This window comes from Pan paniscus, chromosome 2 (assembly GCF_029289425.2).
Source record: "Pan paniscus chromosome 2, NHGRI_mPanPan1-v2.0_pri, whole genome shotgun sequence".
NCBI lineage: Eukaryota > Metazoa > Chordata > Mammalia > Primates > Hominidae > Pan > Pan paniscus.
The window spans coordinates 152143130-152158844 of record NC_085926.1 but is presented as its reverse complement, the minus strand read 5'-3'; the positions used below and the strand labels follow the sequence as shown (position 1 = coordinate 152158844).

Sequence of the window (15715 nt, the reverse complement as noted above, 5' to 3'; positions counted from 1 at the left end):
TGGACCATGTATATAATTATAAATATGTGTATATATTTATAATTTGTTATTGATAATATTTTGTTTTATGTAATATTATAATTATATATAATTAGGGTCACCATATATTTCATTGTATAAACAAGGACCTTTTGAGAGTCAAAAAGAGTATCATTCATAATTTCACCAGGACAACGGACCTAAACTTGAACAACTGATTCTGGGAAAACCAAGATGTCTGATCACTTCCCTATATGCTTTCTTCAGCTCAAAATTCTGTCCTCCTCTAGAAACACCCATGGGTCCCTTCGTCATGTTCTATAGCTGGCTCAGTGCCTGGCATATCCCAGATGCTCACTGTTTGCCCCAACTCCTTTTGGTGAGCATTTCTGCATTCTTTACGTAATCAAAGCCATTGATTTTTCTTCCACAATTTCACTCTTATGAAGTTGAATTGTCCTTGTGCCAAACAGCTGCACCCCTCCTACTGCTGATTTTACATGTTGTATATCCTCAGGTGGCCTTTAGTGACAACAGTTTTTCAAAGAAAGTAAAGATTTAGGTATAAAATTCATTATTTTTCAGGTCAAAGAGTAAGTAGTGAAATTATATACCTGACTCTAAGTTCTTCAATTACTTAAGGCTAGAATGGTAGTGAAAACCTTGTTTTTTCAACTAGATTGCCAATGAACCATATTAACCAAAAAGACATAAAAGAAAGAAAACCTAAACAATATATACTTATTGATGCATTTCACAAATGTTGGAAGAAAATAACACATTCTATGCATATCAAAACTCTAATTGCTCAAAACTCGGTAGCCCAAAGCTAACCTGCATATTTGCAAACATGGCATGTAACAATTTGCCAGGTTTTTTAATAGTCTTTTTTATTTTTAAGGAAAGTGCGTCTTTAGTTGTTAAATATATTTTTTCAACACCAATACTATTTTATGTCTTGAAAGCATGTCCATTTATTTACTTCTCAACTGTAATTGAGGGTGGGGGCGGGGAGAGCAAAGAGAATGAGAGAGTCACTCCCTCTGTACCCAAGGAGACCTCTGTCCCATGCCCCTTCTGGAATGTTCTCTTGCTATTAATTAAATAACTACAAATATGAGTCAGACCCATGGGTTTCCAAGTGACATGACTAAATATTCTGAGAACATGTCTGATTGAGGAAACGAACAACCATTCAGTCTTTGGCAAGATTAAAAGGCAAAAGGATGGAACAAATGCTACAGAATGTCCCAGGAAAGGATCTAGCCTTGGCGTGAAATAAGCTGGACATGTCAGTTCACCTCCTACTCTCTTGGAATCATCTCAGAAATGAGTGGTGGAGACTACATAAATTATGAATGAGACAGTCAGGAAAATCTCTGTTGAGATGTTGGCAAGGCCTGAATAAAGAACAAACAATCCTCGTAAACCAAAGAAAAGGAAAACACAAGGCAAAACCAGCAACACTTTCACCATTACTAACTATAGGGGGAAAGGAAAGTCTCTAGTTTCTGAGAATTCTCTAGAACACTGGAAAATTACTGATTTCCAAAGTGTTAAAGTCATTCTCATCCTTAAAGTCATATAAAATCCAAAGCACAGGCATACTAAAAATTCTGTTTTGAGGAGAAGTTTCCCCACACAAAGGAAGTCTAGTTTGTCCTCACTGGCCAAGAGGTTTAAACCACTTTTGGAGTTCAAGTAATGCCTCCCCTTGACCCTGGTCTTGGGTGTGTCACTTGCTGGTCACCTCACAGATCAGCAAGCACACGCCCACCCAAGCTCACCTCCCCACAGCCGCAAACACAGAGGGGCATGCTTGGAATGCCATCAGGGCTTTTCAGCACCTTTAGGGGAAGAACTGTGGGATCTCAGAGAAAGGCATTTGTTTGTTTTGTAAACAAACACATGAAGATGAAGCTCCCTTTTTTTTTTTGATGGCTGCTGACTAGGGTGATGGTTGCTGAAGGTTTGGGTGGCTGTGGCCGTTTCTTAAGACCACAGTGAAGTTTGCTGCATCAATTGACTCTTTCATTCATGAAACATTTCTGTATGGCATGCAATGCTGTTTGATAGTATTTTATCCTCTGCAGAACTTCTTGCAAAATTGGAGTCAATCCTCTCAAACTTTGCCACTGCTTTATCAATTCAGTTTACGGAATATTCTAAATCCTTTGTTGTCATTTCCACAATGCTCACAGCAACTTCACTTTCTTTGCTCATCCTGAAGAAGCAACTCCTCATTTGTTCAAGTTTTATTATGAGATTGCAGCAATTCAGTTGCATCTTCAGTCTCCATTTCTAAATCTAGTTCTCTCGCTATTTCCATTGCATCTGCAGTTGCTTCCTCCGCTGAAGTCTTGAACCCCTCAAAGTCATCCATGAGAGTTGGAATCAACTTTTCCCAACTCCTGTTCATGTTGATATGTTGATCTCCTCCCATGAAATTTTGAATGTTTTTAATGACATCTACGATGGTGAATCTTTTCCAGAAGGCTTTTAATTTACTTTGCCCAGATCCATCAGAGGAACCACTGTCTATGGTAGCTGTAGCCTTATGAAATATATTTCTTTTTTCATTACCTTGGTGAACTCTCCAGCTCATTTGGAATATGCTACAGCTTTCACCAGCCTGTCCTTGGTTTTTCCTCTAGCCTGTGAAATGTTACTTCTAGTGCCAAAAGATATGAAATAATTTGACATTTTATGTGGATGCCTTGTAATTTTCACATTTTTCTTATGTCTCTTGACAAAGATTCTTTGCTTGGCCAAACTTCAGTTAGATTTCTGTACCTTCTCCTAGGCTCATCTGTACAGTTCTTCATAAAACCCAGTTTTAGCAAAGAACCCTACTAAGTCAATTTGGCAAGAATATCCCCTACCCCATCCTCAATATCTGATAAGATTCATTATTCTCCATCATCCCAGAGGTTATGATGTCTAATTACCCTGGCCTGTCTTCAGCAAGAATCCTGTTTGGTTAGTTTAGCCAGAATAGCCCTTATCTCTAATATTTCCTCTCAGTAAGTTTCCATCCACTGACCTCCATCCTGCTCTATGGCTATAAATTCCCACTTGCCCATGCTGTGTTCGAAGTTGAGCCCAATCTCTCTCCCCTACTGGAGACCTTGTTGCAATGGTCCTTACACCTATTAAGATGATCTTGAATAAAGTCTGCTAAGCTTACTGTGCTTTAGCAAGTGTCCTTGAATAATTTTTCTTAAATATTCTCTTTAATCATCTAGGAACACTGTTAAAATCAGTCTTAAGGTGAAGATACCTCTTTGGGATCACTTTCTCTAAGATCTTGCTACAATTTTAGGGTTGTTATTCATCAGCTGCTGATCCATTTTAACCACACCATTTAGGAACCTTGGCAGACATGGAGTTGGAGGCAGGAATCTGAGAGGACAAAGAATTAGGGAACTTCTCCTTTCCCTCCACTGTTCCACTCTCTGACCCAATATAATATCTGCCCATGATGATTATTGCAAGAGGAAGTTTCCAGTTTCTAAACAAATACATTGGTCAGTTATCTTTAAGTGGACCAAAAAATCACTAAGGTGGACTTGAAAGTTAACCCTCACTGCCACTCATCCAATGTGAGAACTAAGTGCACACTAACTGCTGGCGAAACTGCAGGCACAAACAGGATGCCTGTTTTGGTCTTGCATAAACTCTGGATTAGAAAGAGGATTTATCAGTATATTTCCGTAAACTGGGTAGCTCTTTTGACAGAAATCATTGGGCTTTCTGCTCTCTGGTTGAAGGTAGGTGACTGAGAAACGACCTGAATTCCATTACCTAAGAAGGCTTATGGCCTAGACTCAAAATACCAGTTGAGTCATATTCCTTAAGGATAGTGTATCATATTTTTGTCAATGAAAAAAGTAAAATGATTTTTAAACCACTCTATAAAAATAAAGACATCACCTAAAGCACAGTGCATCTATCAGGACTTATAGGGACAAAAATAACAACATCCTTCTCCTGTAAGAAGATTACAGTGAAAAGAACAACATCTGTAAAAATTACCCAGTCATAGTGCTTAGCGAACAGTAGGTGCTCAACAAAAACATGAATAGTAGCTGCTGTTTTTAGGAAGTCTATAAACCAAAGAAAATCAGGTCAGGGAGATACTATCAGCTATTCCGATCCTTTCCCCACATATACTTACTGTGTCTCAGCTCCTAGTAGCATCTCCACTTTCTCATTCGCATGGTTACTAAGGACTGTCAGAGTAAAGAGGTGACTGGCAGAGCTCTGTCTTGAATAGAGCATTGTGGAGCTGTTCTTCCCTGGAGAAGAATTAAGCTCTTCATTGTCACAAGATTCCACCAATAGCTGATCTCTTAAGGAATAATCATTGACGTTGTAACTTTCTTCACTGTAAAGGAAAGGGAAAAGAACACGTCAATTATTCAGCAGATAAGACTGTGACATTGTCAGTTTTCAAGGCACATTTTGGTGGAAACAGCAAGGAGTGGGCAGGAAGGAGAGGGAAAGAATGACTTATTTTAAACTATGAATTGGAATTTGAATTCTATCTACTGATTATGAATCAATGTAACCCCCTCCAATTAAACCTAATTACTATTTTTATGTATGTAACACACTAAATTGCATCTCAAGTATTGACATCATCCTGGAACTGTTATAATAAGTGATCCTTGCATCCTTACATGCATCTTGGTAATGCTCCAGCAGGTATACCTCCCCAGCTTCCACATCTCTATTTGCAGAATGAAGGAGGAGCCTTCTACTCATGCTCTGGGTAACAAGACCTCACCCCCCAAACCCCCCATCTCCAAATGACCATGCATTGAAGAGAAGAGCCCCAGAGGTCTGCTTGCTTCTGGCAAGACACCCAACCCATCCTTGTGTCCCGCACTCAGAGCCTCACCACCTGTTTCAGAAACCACCAGGACTAATCTCATTATGCCCTCCATTCCTGCTTAGGCTCAGGAACCCCAATATCCTTCTTTCTCCTGCACTCCCATTCCCATCGCACTGTGAACATGCCCAATCTGGCCCCACTTTTTTCCACTCCTCAGCTGGTTCCTGAACCCCTTCCACTGTACCCTCTGGGAATGCAATTCCCTCATTTAAGAAATCTAGTAAAGTCTTCTAAATACTTGGCCTCGTCTCTGAACCCTCCCTTCACATTCTTGCCTTAAAAGAAACCTGGCTCTCCCTAGAGAACAAGGTGTCTCCTGAGAGCTCTCTGCCTGCTTGCTTTTTATTCCTGCTTCTATACAATGATCACTTCCTCCTCCTGAAACATCATCAGCTTTGAAGCTCATGGCATCAGTCTTTAACTCATAACTACAGTCATCTATAGACCCCTGGATCGTTTCCGATCCTCTCCCTTGAGTTTCACTGCTGGCTCTCTGTCTCTCTCCAACAATACTTCTTCATACACACACACACACACACACACACACACACACACACACTCTCTCTCTCTCTCTCTCTCTCTCTCTCTCGGTCATTTACATCAAGTCCCCAACACTACTTCTTTCTTGAAGTCTCCTGTAAAGGATCTTTCCATTACCCTGTACCCTCAATTCCCCGACTTTACTCTCCTCCGATGATCTTGTTTTCTGCCCTACTTCAGCCACAAATCCATGGTTATACCTTAGTCCTTGTCATTACCATCAACTACAACCTCTCTGTAATCCCAGTGTCAAACATACCACTCTCTAACCAGCACGGCCTTTCTTTCCAACTCACCTCCTCTAATCCTCAACACCAACCATTATTTAACTCACCAGTTCTTACAACCCATTGACTCTACAACCTTCCCCCTCCCCCCCTTAATTCCCTCATGTCCTCTTGTTCATGCATATTAAATTAGCTAGCTTGCATTTCTTGGTACCCAGTTAAATCACATCTTGCATACACATTCATCTCCTTGATTGTACTTGCCTGGCAAATCCCGAACCTGGTGACATACAGCTTTTCCTCTACTCTGCACCCGCACCCTTGCGAGTGAACATGAGAGTGCTCAATAAATAACTGTCACATAAGTGGATGAATATGCAATAAATTCTAATATACGCTAGGAATATCGAATAATTACCTCATTTAATAATAAATGCAAATGAATGATGTCAGGGGAGCTTAGAGAAAAGAAAACTCCTTGTGCCTAGTCCAGTACACTAGGAGGAATTTCAGAACAGGCCACTTTGCTCAAGATTTCCTGGAATTTATTTTCCTCAGAATGGACATCTACCTGTCAACCACTCTTTTGTCATGCTCCTTGAAAAACTTTATAATCTTTTCTAAAATTTGGTTTGATAGATTCTGCCCTCAAAAAACAGCAAATGCAGTTATCTATAAAAGCAAAATATTGCCTTCTGATCAAGCCTAATTGTTCCTAGGATAGTAATCTGTATTAATTAAAAGATTGTGTGGCACGATTATCTCCAAAGTTCTCCTGAGACTGCCTACAGACTAGCACACCCACACCTGGATATGTCAAATATTTCTCACATCCAAAATGAGACTTATCAAAGTAGACATGATGTCTATAAAAAGAGGAAGGTGAATAATACGCTTTACAAACAAATACGGTCATTTTTTAAAAGACTATGTTTACTAGAAACAAAGCACTCAATTTTTAGCAACACAGAACAAGTTCATCATGTTGTATAGATACTATATCAGACATGCATTTAACAGCATAGGACTCAGGATAAAAACCAAAACCAGGATAAAACAGCAAACATAACAAAACCTCAACAGCAACAGCATCAAAAACAAGAGAAAAAGAGGATGAACTGAGGCTTCTTTGTTACTATTTTCTCTCTGCCCCTTCTGATTACTCTTTTGGTCCAATTTACAAGTTAAAAAACCTGTTAGTCAAAGGCACCTGTTTCTATTTAAAAACAATTCTGCTTCAGAAAGAGAAATGGAAGCAACCTAATATTGTGAACATGGGGTAAGGCCCTAAACAATGACATGTGTGTAGGTGTTGTAGGTATTTCCAAAGAAATAAAAGTCAAAGAAATGAATATGCTATAAAGTCATCATTTGAGATGACTCAAATTCGAAAATGTTGTCAACATAAAGTGGTTTCACCTATCAAGTCATCCCAATAGAATTCAAAACCAAGGGTTCACAGAAAATGAATATAAGCTAATATGAATAAACTAGTTAAGTGTAAGTGTGTGTGTGTGTGTGTGTGTGTAACGGAGTCTCACTCTGTCACCCAGGCTGGAGTGCAGTGGTGCACTCTCGGCTCACTGCAACCTCTGCCTCCCAGGTTTAAGTGATTCTCCTGCCTCAGCCTCCTGTGTAGTTGGGATTACAGGCATGCACCACCATGCCTGGTTAATTTTTGTATTTTTAGTAGAGACAGGGTTTCACCATGTTGGCCATGCTGGTCTGGAACTCTTGACCTCAAGTAATTGGCATCCCAAAGTGCTGGGATTACAGGCCTGATCCACCACACCCAGCCAGCTTCTTTTTCAATTTTCAGTCATAAATGCTTTAATTTTTTGTCTTTGGGGGATAAAGACAGAAGTAGATACTTTTTAAAAATGTTTATTAATTGTTCTCTTAAGCAATGACAACTACAATGCCACCGATTAAGACCCAGGATGGCTGCTGGGCTCAGTTTATGCCTGTAGTCCTCTCAAATGTCCAGTTTGAATGATAAACTGTGGCTGCCCTAATCACAGCTATATGATTTCACCTCAAGTGTTTATTTCCACACATCTGCATAGTTGTGTCATTGAATATGCCTGAACAAGGAACTTGGCCCACTGGACTTCTGGGTCCAAAACAAAATGCAGGAAACATGTTGGCCTTTTTGTTTGTTTTTAAAGTAATTTACTATCACCCAATATCCAATATCATTACTTCGTCTAGGCCAGTAAACTTCTGCATTATGCAATAAATAATGTAGGTCTTTACACCTTCCTTACTGCTCTTTTAGGGAATCTACTATAAAAAGAAACAATTCCATTTAACAGTAGTGAAGTAAATAGATTATTTATCCTTGTTGGCTACCTAATTCAAACCCAGTGGGACAAAAACTGAAAGAAAAAAAGAACTGGAAAAAAAAACAAAAACAAAAACTGAAAAGCAGCTCACTCTTGCTTGCTAGCTCTTGAGTGTTCTCACACATGCACACACACATTCACACACTTAATCTCATGAAGGTTTGAATGAACACTGAAATACTGAATGAAATTCATTCTCTTACTGTCGGCCAGCACCTACTATCTGTCTTCTTAATAGAGAGTAACTGTTAAAACATGTGCTTCAGTAGAAAGAGGAGCAGAAACTCTATAGCCAGGTGCAGCTGTTTAAAGCCCGTTTCCCATCTCTGCTTATTTACCCCATGTCCAATAAGTATGGAGCAGGCTAAACAGGGTTGGGAAAGAAACCCCCTTCCTGAGGGAAGCTGATGCTAATCAGACTTCCCCATGTTTGTCTCTATCGTTTAACAAACATATGGTTTATATAGTCTCTGAAACAATTTGGAACATGTAATGAGGAAGTTAAAGTGCTCAGAAAAGGGCAAATGGAAAAACCATCTTTCCTTGCATGGAGAAGTTTATATGGAGACTTCCTTTGATTGTCTTATATGTGCTCCAAGTTTACCAGCTGCTCATCAAGGCGTCTGCTTTGTGCAAGCAGCAGCTCCTATCAGGTGCTTCAACTGAATCAAATCTATATAAGTCTGTTGCTTGAAGTGTAAACAGTGATGGGTTCCTCTGTTGAAATCCACTTAAGGTCCTAGTAACCTTTGTTGAGATTTCTTTCTTTTCTTGTTTTTAACAAAATAAAGAACTACTAGTAGAGAACAGGATATGATGGTAAATACATATTCTGATTGTTTTTTTTTCTCTGGAGGGCATTCTTTGTTAAGCAGGTCAGCGTTTGGTTCTACTATACGCAACATAACATCAAAGGCAGAAAAATGATATACCTTATTATCAACAGTGGCTTTCTTAAGGAGATTATTATGAAGCCCTTTAAGTTTCTGTCCCATAATTTCTATAAAGGTTAGAATTTTCATTCTGAGCATATATTTATTACTTTGAAATCAGGAAGACATTTAAAAATTTGCATACAACTTGCATACATTTTAAAAATACCAAAGCTCCATATATGTATCTGCAGTAGTTAGCACAGGAATAAAGAGACGCCAACTTCAGCGGAGCAGGTACTCTGGAGAAGAGGAAGAAGGGCTGAGGGTGGAAGGACTTTGGGTAATCTGAAGTGTTTTATATATTTTTTTTTGTTTAAAAAGGAGGGATCTGACACTAATACGGCAAAAAGTATCTGTTAAGTATGGATGATAGGTATGTTCATGTTTGATAATTTTCTGCAAGGTTGAACCATTTTACAAGTAAAAGTAAAAAACAAGAATTTCATCAAAAATACATAGATATGACAGCTATCATCGCTCTAGGTGTCTGTGGCTGCTTAAGGATGCAACTGAAGTGACTACCTGATAGTGGAATGTCTTTTCTGCCCTCTAACAACTAACTCTTTGCAGATGACATCGTTGACTGAAAATATACTACCAAGTGAGAGTGAATTCAGTAAAGTGATTAGGTGTTAAAAAAATGGCTTTTGCATATATGAATAACACCCAGTTAGAATATAAAATGAAGATGTCACTTTATTTATGACAAAACCCACTTTATGACAAAACCCACAAAACCTATAATATGGATTAAACTTAATAGGTTTCTTCTATATGTAGATAACCTTAAACAACTTTAGAAGAAGGCCCAAATTAATGAATAGAAAAGCTTGATATTATCAAGATACCAATTCCTCCTAAATTAATACATAATTTAAACACAACCCAGTGAAAACACAAGCAAGGGTTTTTTGAGAGACGGCAGGGAGCAGAAATAGTTGAGTTGATTGTAAAACACGGAAAAAAATAAACATGCAGAAATAGCCAGAAAGATTGTGGGAAAAAAAAAAGAATAAACTAGCCTTATGATGTATTAAAACATACTGTAGGGAGGCCAAGGCGGGCGGATCACAAGGTCAGGAGATCGAGACCATCCTGGCTAACACGGTGAAACCCCGTCTCTAAAAATACAAAAAATTAGCCGGGCGCGGTGGTGAGCGCCTGTAGTCCCAGCTACTCAGGAGGCTGAGGCAGAAGAATGGCGTGAACCTGAGAGGCGGACCTTGCAGTGAGCCGAGATTGCGCCACCGCACTCCAGCCTGGGCGACAAAGTGAGACTCCGCTTCAAAAAAAATAAAAATTAAAATTAAAAAATTAAAAAATAAACATACTGTAAAGCTGCAGAAATTCAAAGACTGGGACAAGGGCACGAGTTGACTGATGAATTGTGAAGCAGAATAGTGGGTTTGCGAGGTGACACAGACATGTCTGGGGATATAGAGGTGACATTTCAAATCTCTAAAAAAATTAATGGGTTAATCAATAAATAATATCGGGACATTTGGGGAAACATATCAAATATTTTTTTCAAATGTGGATCCCAATCTCACTCCTTAAACCAGGATATTTCCTTGGACCCAAGCTCTGGGTACATAAAGAGTTGTGAAGAAAAACTAAGTGACAAGACAGGTCTTTCTGCTGGATACAGACCTTTAACGGCCTGCCTTGTGGTCAGAGAGGTGCTGTTAAACATGTACATACCTTAGGGCGAGTTCTCATCTTAATCCTTATTAGCAAGCATTTTAGATACTTAATACGGATGAACAGGAATGGAAAATAGGCTAGCTTACCAAGATGCACCCAGGATAGTGAAAGGAAGGATGGTGATGGGGAGGCAAGGGAAAGGGTTAGACTGCACAAGCCAGCTTTCCCACAACCCACATCTCTCAGCCTCAGCTGTAGGTGTAACTCTCACGTACCCGCTTACATTGTTTTAAAACTCTCTTTTATGGCCCAAATCCGACAGATGGAAACCCAAGCAGCACTTCCAGTTCTTCCTTTTGTAAAAAGGTTTAATTTAAAAGAAAAGATGCTATTGAGATTTATTACATCATTGATATTCATATGATTTTTGGCATATATTCTCAAGATAGTGACATTTATTTTTTACCTATTCAGTAGTTTCCTTTCCATAGGCTTTAGAACATTCACATAGCTTTTCTGTCCCGAAAAAAATATTTACTAGAATGTGCTGGTGCCACAACAAATGTTTCCTGAGTTAGCAGCTGCCTGCGTTTTTTCAGACCCTTGTGCTTACAGGCCAGTGAAATGGCTTCCGAAGGCCACCATGGCCCATCACCCCACCAAATTAAACACCTGGATTTCACCATTATTTCTCTTTGCATGTATACAGAATCTAGTGACACTGAGCAACTGTGAATCCTGAAACTCTATCTTCTAATGCCTTTTGTGACATTTCTAAGTCATTCTTCTTTGGGGACACTCTCCAAGATCCTCTTCTAGACTGTCGTGCATTAAATCCCTCTGAGGAATTTAATGGCTCTGACATTCCCCCCCAGTAGCACTGATACACAGGAGTTAATGGGGTTTATGAGATCAAAGGAAATTCTTCCTACTTTCCTCCAATATATGTATGAGAAAAAGTGTTCTGTAGATTTCAACTTGTTTCCCTTCTCCTTCTAAAAAACATGATTCCTAAACCGTCACACTTGATCATGTGTTTAAATGGAATAGAAACACTCTAGTCAAACTTTGCTGGGATGAAGGACATTGAATTTATGCTGAAATTTATTTTAAGTCAAGGAGTTAAAAATTTTTTTTCACTTGACTGAGGTTGATTTCCATTTCAATTTGGTTTTAGAATTATACTACTAACATGTTTTTAGTGGAATAATATACAATTTTAAAGGAATGAAATATGGCACAGCAGGTAAGAGTAGAGCCATGATTTGTAATGTCTGGTAAGAAACCCAATTCTAGGTTGGATGTGGTGGCTCACACCTGTAATCCCAGCACTCTGGGAGGCAAAGGCAGGTGGATCACGAGGTCAGTAGATCCACACCATCCTGGCTAACATGGTAAAACCCCGTCTTTACTAAAAATAGAAAAAAAAAAAATAGCCGGGCGTGGTGGCAAGCACCTGTAGTCCCAGCTACTCCGGAGGCTGAGGCAGGAGAATCGCTTGAACCCAGGAGGTGGAGGTTGCAGTGAGCCGAGATCATGCCACTGCACTCCAGCCTGGGTGACTCCATCTCAAAAAAAAAAAAAAAGAAAGAAAGAAACCCACTCACTCACTGGCTTTGTGAACCAAAGCAAGTTACTGATCCTCTCTGTGCTTCAGTTTTCTCATCTGTAGAGTGGGAATAACAGTACCAACTTGACTGGATTGTTGAGAGGATTAAATGAGATAATACATTTATTACCTCATTGTGTGTAAGGCACTTACAATCATGCCTGACTTACAGTAAATGTCAGCTATTTTTTTTATTTTCCTAACAGAACGCCATCCATTTAAATTGCCTGACATTTTGTTAAAAGCCTGATAATTATATGTTTTGCAAATGCACAAGTGGACCAAGCATAATTAGAGCTAAATACCCATGTCAAGAAATCCACAATTTGGCAAGTGCTCAGACCAGCAAAACAAGGCACAATATTTATCCAGAAACTGATTTCAAATAGGCTTACTTGCTCAGTTCCTCAAGCTAATTCTGAAGTCTAACAAACATGCCACATACATCCTATTTCATTGTTAATAATATAACAAATAGTGGAGATGAGGATCCCCATTCATCAGTATGACTGCCACCAAAAAAGATGGCCAGTGACCCAGAAAAGGGCCAGGAAGCCCCATCCCTGTCACCAAGGGTCACCAGACGCCACAGCCCAGCACTTCTGTGGCTGCTCATGGGATGCTCTGAACCCATAGTCCTTGAAAAAGAGGAGATGGACAGTTCTGAGAGGCTGTCACCACCTTTCTGAAGCTCTCTCTCTGGGATAAGCTGAACTAAGCAAGCCCTGAAGAGCAGGCACAGCTTCTTAAGTTAGTAACAAGGTTATCCAAATTATACAGCAACCCCACACTCCAATTCAGGAGTACCACACTACTGACTACATCAATAAAAAGGAAAAATATACTATTTATTTCACATTTTTCAGCAACAATGTTATAGTGTCTCCTAATCATTTAGGAATAGTGCAAAAAAAAAAAAAAACTGCTACTACAACGTGTACACATGATTTACACCAATTTATAAAGAATAAAAATTGACCAATAGTTTTTCCTCACTCACTTGCCACCTGACATGGGTTTCATGAGGAGGGAAAGGCATAGAGTTAAAGGCATTTATTCCTAAACTGCTCATGTTCTGGAGGCCATAAATTCATGTCTGGTCCTAGAGCGTGCCGTACCTTCAGCTATGTAGCAATTACGTAAAGGTTTAAAATCATTTTTTAAAAACAATAAAATATTCTAGAAGCAGAAGGGCAATAATTTGATTTATGGCAAAATCTTTAGAGAGAGAAACACAATACCAAAAATAATCTTAATGATAGCATGTATCAGTTACTTAGCAGGACTATTCATATTCACTGTAGTAAGAGCTTTATGTGCATTATCTCATTTAATTCTCACAGAAACTCCATGATGAAGATGATGTTATTATCCCCATATTACAGATAGAACACTGAGGCTCTGAGAGACGAGAAGTAATTTGCCCAGGATTTGAGCTCAGTTTTCTGACCCCAGGCATCGATATTGTGCTTCTCAGTAGTGGCAGCTTTCAACATTTAACAGCAATGCCAACTCTCCTTACAGATGCAGGGGAAACAATACCTCATAACATCAGAGGAATCAAGGCTGCAAATGACAGCGGAAGAAAAAAAGGAGCAAAAAGGAAACAGGGCTCCCATTTCTTTTCCACCCCATCTTGCCATCTTGAATTTAGAACTCAATTCCAAAATGGTCAGAAATAACCAAGCTTCATGTGTTTCAGGAACAAAGGAGCTTGCAATCATTTTTACTGCCTTTCCTTTAGCCAAGATACTCTTGACTTCCCTAGGAACGAGTTTATTCTGCAGATGAAACAGGTATCAGGTGATTTTCAGCTTTCTATAATAGGAAAGAGCATTCTCATGGAAAAAGCAAAAAATGGAACCAAACCAGGCCATGAACCTTTCAAGGGAGCCTGCACAGCTTTGAGCCACTGGGTGTTCAAACTATTTGGGAAAATCCAAATTTGAACTTAAGTCCTTGACCTTATGATAATGACCTAGTAGTTTGCTATTACAGAAAATTTTATAAAACCTGAAAAAAAAATTAAAAATTTTGAAAACCTTTTTATAAAACCTAGAAAGTTGTAACCAGGGCTCAAGCTATACACAGTATTTATGGAACCAGAAATCAGGAAGTAGAAATCTCCTGTCTTAAATGTCTGCAGGAAGGAAATGTTATCAAAGGGAAACTCTTCCCCAGATTCTGATGCTAGATTAGCTAATGGCAGAGGAAAACTCACAAATATGATTTGGTACTGGTTCTAGTTTTCTCCTACAACCAGTAAAACTATAAAAATACTCAACAAAAGCTTACTTTGGAAAAGATGTTTCTCCAAACAAACAAAAAAGGTGTAAGTTTCTATGCTTTTTTCCCCCCAATAACTTTATAGGATGAGGGGAAAAGTGAAATATTCTAGAAAAATAAAATGAAGAAGTAATGAACATAAAGAAATTGAGCCTCTGGAAACAAAGACTCAGATTAGAATCCTGGCTCTGCTGAAAGACCTTGAAAAAGATATTTTATCTCTCTTTTCCTCAGCGTCTTCATCTGTGAAATGGAAATAATCCTGGCCTCCAGAACTGTGAGACAATAAATTCTGACTGTTTTAAGCCACTCGCTTTGTTTGTGGCACTTTGATACAGCAGCTGTAAGAAACTAACACAGTGAGGAAACAAATACAGGAAGGAAAATTTTGCTTTCAGCTTCAGGTGATATTGGTAGAGAAGACCTAAGCCAGATAGAAGGGACTATATCTTACAAAATAAATCTTTTAGGAGCTTGAACCTAGTTAGGTCTTGGATTCAGTTTTGTATTTCAAAACTAGGAACAACAGTATTTAGACCATAGGTTATACATGAAGGTACAGTCTGTAATTCGTCTTTATTATAATAAGTTATCAGTAGGCACATATTGGATATTACAATGTTATTTGTTAATCTATGAGTATAACTTGACAATAAATTACTTTTATAATACAATATTACTATTCTTGCTGTGTCAGTCTGATAGATTTTCACACCTTCACTACTCCAAAGGCAAAGCTAGTTTAGTTTACTACCATGCTAGTATAGTGGTTGTCAACTAGCAGGGATTTGCTCCATGGGGACATTAGGCAAAAACGTCCAGAGACATTTTCGGTTGTCGCAACTAGGGTGTAAGGGGGCTGTTACTAGCGAACAGTGGATAGAGACGAGGAATGCTGCTAAAACATCCTACATTATTGCACAGGACAGTCCTCTACAACAAAGAAACATCAGGCCCCAAAATGTCAATCGTGCCAAGGTTGAGAAGTCTGCTCTTGCAGTACCCAGATAACTTCTAGTCAAAGCTTCAAATACCAAAGTGTTCATGTCCTCATCCCTCATCCAGAGTAATCAATCATGTATCCTTTTGAAATCTGGTAGAACCAGGCTATTAACAGAGTGACTCACTAGCAGCCAGTGCTAATGAAAACTTTAAACTTTCTTGTAAAGAGAAAGGCACATGCCCACAGCCCCAGCTACTCGGGAGGCTGAGGTGGAAGGGCTGCCTGAGCCCAGGAGTGTGAGGCTGCAGTG

The 15715-nt window shown here is 39.0% G+C and overlaps 1 protein-coding gene across 2 annotated transcripts in view; it reads right to left on the bottom strand.

The window, feature by feature from the left end:
• ARHGEF26 (Rho guanine nucleotide exchange factor 26) overlaps nucleotides 1-15715 on the bottom strand; it is a 139264-nt gene that overhangs the window by 13136 nt on the left and 110413 nt on the right. For both annotated transcript variants that reach the window (XM_003826445.7, XM_003826447.5), the window contains exon 12: nucleotides 4157-4366. In XM_003826445.7, coding sequence (XP_003826493.2) covers nucleotides 4157-4366 — 210 coding nt within the window. The remainder of the gene's footprint in view (nucleotides 1-4156; nucleotides 4367-15715) is intronic.